Source organism: Eufriesea mexicana, unplaced genomic scaffold, assembly GCF_001483705.2.
Source record: "Eufriesea mexicana isolate 0111107269 unplaced genomic scaffold, ASM148370v2 scaffold8839, whole genome shotgun sequence".
Classification (NCBI taxonomy): Eukaryota; Metazoa; Arthropoda; class Insecta; order Hymenoptera; family Apidae; genus Eufriesea; species Eufriesea mexicana.
The window spans coordinates 163,213-169,989 of NW_016916568.1; the positions used below are offsets into that span (position 1 = coordinate 163,213).

Below are 6,777 nucleotides of genomic sequence, written 5' to 3' on the forward strand. Positions count from 1 at the left end.
AAATTGTGACTTAATATTTTTAAATAAAATGTATTAGACATAATACAATCATTATAATAAAATATAATAAACGAGCATATACTGTTCCAACATATCTTCCTCAAAGTTTTAAAAACATACTATAAAGTTGTTCGTATCCAATAAATGATAATTTATTCACAGACAAAATGCTCAGGTATATACATTGTTTAAATAGAAGGCATCAAAGGCACTTTCACATTTCGTTCATAACTCGTTAAAATTTATATACAAACTTAAATTTAAAACGCTTATATATACAATGATTAATTTAACAGAATTATGCATTGCGAAATTTTTATAGAATAGAATAAAATTTTAATAATTCATAATTTATATAATTACAATATAGCACAATGAAAAAGCATAAAATCGTATTTCTCACTTGAAAACTTATTCAGAATCCTATAATATCTATTTTCATATGCTATTTTGAATGAATTAATATTTAATTCACAATAGTAATAATAACTACATACCTAATTTTCATTTTTTATTTATATTTTTATAAAAATATAGTATTTTAAGGATATAAATAGTTATTTATAAATTATCCAAACCAATGATTACCCATACAATCTCTTGTCCATTGTGATTGACATACCCAACACCAATGATAATCACATCCTGCTCTAGTACAAACCATGTGCATGCAACCTCCTAAAAAATAATAAAATCCCTGTGAATTTAAAAAGAAAAAATAGAAAATTAAAAATAGAAAATTTATTAAGCATTTTAAGATACCATCTCTTTCAGTTGGAGTTCTACATTTTGGACATGGTTTTGTTAAAATTTTTATAGTTTTATTACTGGCTTCATCCCATTTTGCCTGAATAAAAAATCATTAAATGACTTTTCTAATTAATAAATAAATATAGTGTAAACAGTATTACATACATCATTAGCTTTCTGTGGATCAACTGAATAACCAGATTTATAGATTGTATTAGAAGATTCAGATGGTTGCAACTCACAGTCTCCTAAATGATAGCCTTGTAAACATCGTCTACAAAAAACATACTAAACATACAAATATATTATTAATATTTTAATTAATTAAAGTTTTTTGTTCTACCGCGTGTTTTATTTGTATATAATTACCCCACAACCACCAAAACATTGGATTTTTCTACATTCATCAGTACCATTATCTGGAGATTCTGGTATAATACCCATACCACAATCTGGTCTTGGGCATAAAATACCACCAGCACGTAAAACATATTCTTCTGTACTAAATCTTTGATATTGCTCGTACTATTTCATATATGTATCATTAATATTTGACATTTTCTTGAAATTTATATATTTCTTATAAAATACCTGTGCTGGAGAAAGAAGATGAAAATGATGTATTTCTGGAATAAAAGAATTTGCACATCCTGCTGGACATGGAAGAGTATAATATCCTCTAGTTTCATCAAACTGAAACTGACGTTCTCTTAAACGAACTGAACAATAGTCTTTAAAGCAATCAAGACAAGTCACATGACCAGCTTCACATGGGAAAACCAACACCATGCCTCTACAAAAAAATTATAAGTAAAATTATGAGTATTATTATATTTTCTTACCAGATAGCATTCTAAAAATTAATCACCTAACATCTGTACAAGCAAGGCAAGGTATTTTTCCCAAGTTTGGTTTTATAAGATATAATGGAACTGCTTCATCCTTTTCCCCTAAACTAGCATGCTTTCCACATTTGAAATAAAAATGTGCATATAAAACTTGAGATTCAGTATCTTCATTAGAAATAGATGTAGATATCGGACATGAATCATTCTCACAATGAATTGTTATTCTTCTTGGCTGTAATACATCTGGCCAACATTGAGGATCTCTATCTACTGTAACTGCCCCACTATTGCAAGTTGCACATCTTACTCTTAATTTTCCAACTGTTACAGCTTTACATGGTGCTGAACAGTACACAAAGAAATGTGCACGATTTTCTTGTTTCTCTATAAATGGAAATACTATGTAATTCATATAGAATTGTAAGTATCTATTTTATATTGGTAGCTATGTTTACTTAATATTTATTGTGACCATTTGTGTATACCCTTTAAAAGGCTACAATTATTCTACCTTCCATGGATGAATTCTCTTGTGGATCTGATTCATCCAAAGGTAAATCGATAAGAGTTTCATTCATTGGCTTTCCACCACTACCATTTAATTCAGATATTTCTATAGATTCATCGATAGTACTTGTATCTTTACTTTTATTAAACTTTTGAGGTGGAGTTCGAACAGCATGTAATATACTTTGTTGACCCAAATCACATTCCTATAATAAAAACTTTGATAAAGTGAGGTTATTCCACTTATAATTACTTTAAACTTTAAAAATATGAATTGTCACTATCACTATGCAAATTATTTTAACTTACTAGTGCAAATTATTTTATCTTACTTCTATTATCGTTGAATTATGCAATTCCTTTCCTGCAAATATTATTTTTATGTGTTCAGGTAATATTCCCATTTGAGAAGCCACTATCTCTTTTACGTTTCTTATATCCCATTTCGGATCCAAATCAACGGCAAATGTATTTCCAGTATTAGTTTTCACATATATATTCAAAGAATTTTTTATCTTTTGATTACTAAACCAAACTAATTGCAACATCTTGAAAAACAAATTCCGTATGAAACCAAAGAAAGAACTCATGCCGTCACTCCGAACTTCGTTTATTTTAACATTCTTTAAGGAAGGAAAAGAATGAGAAGTATTACTGAGAACACAGCATTAAATCTAGTAAGTATTTTTTACGAAATAAGTTAAATGCTGCATTTATAAACACGAGCTAAAATTAAACGGCCATAGAATGACTCTGCGACACCTTCAACATGAATGATAACTAAGAAATTCTAGGAAATATACTAACTGTTCAGCTTTATTAAAGTCGATGAAAAATTTTCCGATGCGTTATACATATTCATTTTAACCTCTTTTGCAGAAATTAATTTTTGTCTTTTATTTCGTGAAAAGAAAAAATTTAATTAATTTTAGTTTCTTAGAAATAAGTAAAACTGTTATGGAACTGTTTTAATAATTGTATATTGAAGAAATATTACAAAAATAATAAAAATAGTGAATTGGAATTATTTTTTATTATTAATTATTTCATAATTAATTAGACCTTGTAATTGTATATAACTTGCAAAAAATCAAGCAAAAAATTATAGACTTCACAATAATATTTGGAGAGAATATGACAAATTAAAAAATATTCAATATTTGATAATATTGAATCTTTTATAAATAAAAGATCTAATATTCGATAATATTGAATCTTTTATAAATAAAAGTATATAATTTTATAAATAAATAAATAAAGTTATAATATATTATATAAATATAATTTATATGATTCGCCAGTTTCGTTTAAATTGAACTTTGGTTAATGTTTCTATCGATTTAATTGTAGGTTTACTTTTCTTTAACAATTTTTGTTTTTTGGAATCTTCTCTATCATTTGTTTCTTCTTTATGTGCTCTTTTTAACGAAGATACTGTATAATCAGATTTATTCTTCGAAGTCGAGGGTAGAGATATTTCGTTAGCAATCGGTGTTTTTTCCATTTTATTTAATCGCGATGCAAATTGACGAATTTTATTTATCCTCTGTAATTCCGATTCCGATACATTTTCCATTATTGTTTTAGGTTTCTTAGATCCAAACTTGTAATTTTCAAAGGACCTTTTCGTCTTTCTTTTCTCCTTATCCGGACTACTTAAATCTCTAAATTCTTCTTCAATACTTCGCTGATGCGTTGGAGAAGAACTAGATCCTAGTTCTATTGAATTTTTTTTCTCATCCCTGCATTTTTGAAGATATTGATTTAGGGTCATTCTTCCTCTTTTTGTTTCATGTTCAGTATCCTCAGCTCCAGGAAAATCATATATGTCATAAACTTGAACCCATTTTTTCAAAGATTTATTCCAGTATTTACGCATGATATCGAATTTTCCATCGAACTTCAATTTATTTACTTTTTCAGCTTTTGTAGCTATTTCTTCATGATTATGTGTCTCAAAATGTTCAGCTAAAATATATAGTACATTATTAATTTAGATATATATGCAGGTAATGGGGAACTTGGAATATTCAAATTTAGAGATTAATATTTTAATACTCACAATGTTTATTTAATGGTGATTCCTCTTTATTACTAGGCAATGCAAGATACTTACTTATACTTTTATGATTATTTTTAACAAAATTGTCCCAAAGAAGATCACTTGAGTCTGTTGGAATCGATAGATTGACTAACCATTGTTTACATTTATCAATTCTTACATCATTTTTGTTTCGTTTCTCTTTTCTGAAACCTAAATACGTTTTGATGACATCTTCCCTTCCTAAAACATAAACAACATTAATTATCATGATCCATATATCTGAATTAAAATCTTTCTTCCCCCTAAATAACTAATTTCTTTATTATAAAATGGAACATAATGTTTGAAATAAGATAATTACTTAGACATATGCTATCTTGTTCGTCATCGCTATCAGTGAACCCTATATGAGACAATGGTAAATTTTTCACTGGCAGTATTTCTTCGCTTTTCTCAAAAATAATTTTCTCAGGACTTTTGACCTTCCATCCACGAGGCCGAAAAATCGGTGATTCTAAACGATTTTCAATAAATTGAGGTGCCTCTCGAATGCGTTCTGGCGATCTTAAGTCTTTAAATAAAATATCGTTTTCAGAACCGGAAGTGGCCTTTTCCATAGAAGGCTGCCGTGAAATTTCATCACATGTTCCCCAATCTGTGTCAGAGATTGCCTGCACAATCCATTCTTTTTTTTTTTTCTTTCCTTTTCCTTTTTCTGTTTCATGCCTCTTATCTGTCGCCTGCTTTAATTTTTTTTTATGTTTTAATTTCTTTTTCGGTAATTTCTTTTTTATCTGTTTCCTCTTATAATTCTTCGGTATAATTTGTTCTTTGTGTTGTCTTTTTACACTCGAGGATGAATTAGTATCAACTGCAGATATACTTATGCTGCTAAGTATAGTACCTTTGCCTGTCACGGGCGTGCTACAAAAATTGAATCTCTTTTTGTGGTGACCAGACCCGATGTATCTTGTTTGCGATTTCTCCGATGAGGAAGACATCCTGTATCTCTCGTGTTTACGATAATGTCTCATCTAATGAGATTAATGTATGATTCATGGATATATCATTGATTATGTTTGAATAACTCATCGATAACTTGCAATATCACCCGAAAGTTTTGTTATTCTGTCGAATGAAGAAAATTCAAAATTCAAAATTTGTGTATACAATGTTTATTCAAGATTTCTCTGTTTAGAGATTTTGGATAATTCAAAATTTGTAAATTCAGTGATTTTCACGATTCAAAAGGTGATGTATTTTGTACTTTCTATAAGTTATGTACTGTTTTACACAATCAAGATTTACAAATTCTGTAAATTATGTAAGTCAGATTTAATGCTCCTTTTAAATTTCCACTATCCCAGATTGACATATGTAGTTTAGAACTTGAAAATTCCATAATTTCCACAAAAATTTCTATATTTGCCAATTTTCCACAATTTAAGATTTATATATTCACTGATCTTCTACTTCAATATTCTTGATTACAATGATTTACGGAATTTAAAAAATGTACAAATTGTTTAACGATAGTTGAAAATTAATACTTTTAGTGCTCGCTGATAATAAATCTTCTCGGTGCGAATATCAGCGAACAACTGAAAATTGTTACCAGTACAATCTTTCAAATTCAACCTGTAAATATATATAGGTTATAAGAAACAGTTTTTGTATAGATTTAAGAGGATATGTTTGAAATAGAATACCTCATACGTGAATGTCGCAAGTGTGTACGAAATCCGATAAGTGAAAAGAAAATGTGTTTGTATACATGTAATGAAATATTTCTACAGAAGGCAAGCGATAATTAAATGTACATGTGAATAGATGATAGTTTGGATTTTCAAAATGATTCATACTATCGATTTCTAAGATTGTCATGAAGATTTCTCGATAGGTTATCGATAAATCGAATTGATATCGGTCAACTTTACGAACTGAAAAATACTATACAAAATAACAGTAATATATAGTAAAAAGTTTCCTAGATTTATTATCTAATAAATATATTGTTAATAAAAATAAAATTGTTAGTTAATTTAAAAAATGTAGTTTAATATTTGTGTTATTTAAAAAATAAATAAACGACACATATAGAGATGTATTAATAAACGTTTAATATATACTAATAATTTAACACGATTTATGTATAAATCATTATGCATAAATGTTAAAATTTTATAATATATTTTATAATATGATGACAGTATCCCCTTGTAACATTGCGTTGCTACGGCACTGGTTTCCAAAGGTACCTACTACCCGAGCTATCCAGTACACCGTCAGTGCACGCTGGCTCACCGCGCCGGTCGGAGTGTTCTCGTTTTTGTATTGACTTGAAATTTGACAGCTAACATTGCAATTTTCAAACCATGTCTCTACTTTTTTCTGTCGTATCGTGTATTCTGTGAAACATTTCCTTATCAACTCGTTCATATAATTATTCCAATCGAGAATCATACAGATCGACGGTCGCGTGTCGCGAAATTGAAATCGTAGAGGTTAACAATAAGAAATCGAAGGGTGAAGGCGGTTGAAAACGATCACGATGCCGGCAGACGCGGAGCTCAGTAATCTGCTTAGCAGGAGGCAGAGGATCAACGACGAGCTCGAGGAAGGGAAAGA

The 6,777-nt window shown here is 28.9% G+C and overlaps 3 protein-coding genes across 3 annotated transcripts in view; 1 reads left to right on the forward strand and 2 right to left on the reverse strand.

Moving 5' to 3' along the window:
* Positions 1 to 568: 568 nt before the first annotated feature.
* Positions 569 to 2,704, reverse strand: park (E3 ubiquitin-protein ligase parkin). The gene is made up of 8 exons (XM_017907710.1): positions 2,438 to 2,704; positions 2,110 to 2,311; positions 1,619 to 1,982; positions 1,342 to 1,543; positions 1,120 to 1,275; positions 916 to 1,038; positions 763 to 847; positions 569 to 678 (listed from the first exon to the last, which is right to left on the reverse strand). Exons 1-8 carry the CDS (start codon positions 2,693 to 2,695, stop codon positions 569 to 571), a joined length of 1,500 nt encoding a protein of 499 aa, XP_017763199.1. The 5' UTR covers positions 2,696 to 2,704.
* Positions 2,705 to 3,390: 686 nt separating this feature from the next.
* LOC108552967 (uncharacterized) lies at positions 3,391 to 5,150 on the reverse strand. Its single transcript, XM_017907684.1, has 3 exons — positions 4,511 to 5,150; positions 4,168 to 4,389; positions 3,391 to 4,073 (listed from the first exon to the last, which is right to left on the reverse strand). Exons 1-3 carry the CDS (start codon positions 5,148 to 5,150, stop codon positions 3,391 to 3,393), a joined length of 1,545 nt encoding a protein of 514 aa, XP_017763173.1.
* Positions 5,151 to 6,458: 1,308 nt separating this feature from the next.
* Swip-1 (EF-hand domain-containing protein D2 homolog Swip-1) overlaps positions 6,459 to 6,777 on the forward strand; it is a 20,545-nt gene continuing 20,226 nt past the window's right edge. The window contains exon 1 of the mRNA XM_017907748.1: positions 6,459 to 6,769. Within this exon, the coding sequence (XP_017763237.1) occupies positions 6,701 to 6,769 (69 nt within the window). The 5' untranslated portion in view covers positions 6,459 to 6,700. The remainder of the gene's footprint in view (positions 6,770 to 6,777) is intronic.

What these genes read in the sequence shown, in the direction of transcription:
- park (XM_017907710.1), bottom strand. Translation starts at nt 2,695, where the DNA reads ATGAGTTCTTTCTTTGGTTTCATACGGAATTTGTTTTTCAAGATGTTG. An exon ending in ATAATTCAACGATAATAGAA is followed by an intron (nt 2,312 to 2,437) that starts GTAAGATAAAAT and finishes TTTTTATTATAG; the next exon opens with GAATGTGATTTGGGTCAACA. An exon ending in AGAGAATTCATCCATGGAAG is followed by an intron (nt 1,983 to 2,109) that starts GTAGAATAATTG and finishes TTCCATTTATAG; the next exon opens with AGAAACAAGAAAATCGTGCA.
- LOC108552967 (XM_017907684.1), bottom strand. Translation starts at nt 5,150, where the DNA reads ATGTCTTCCTCATCGGAGAAATCGCAAACAAGATACATCGGGTCTGGT. An exon ending in ACAAGATAGCATATGTCTAA is followed by an intron (nt 4,390 to 4,510) that starts GTAATTATCTTA and finishes TTTATGTTTTAG; the next exon opens with GAAGGGAAGATGTCATCAAA. An exon ending in ATCACCATTAAATAAACATT is followed by an intron (nt 4,074 to 4,167) that starts GTGAGTATTAAA and finishes TATATATTTTAG; the next exon opens with CTGAACATTTTGAGACACAT.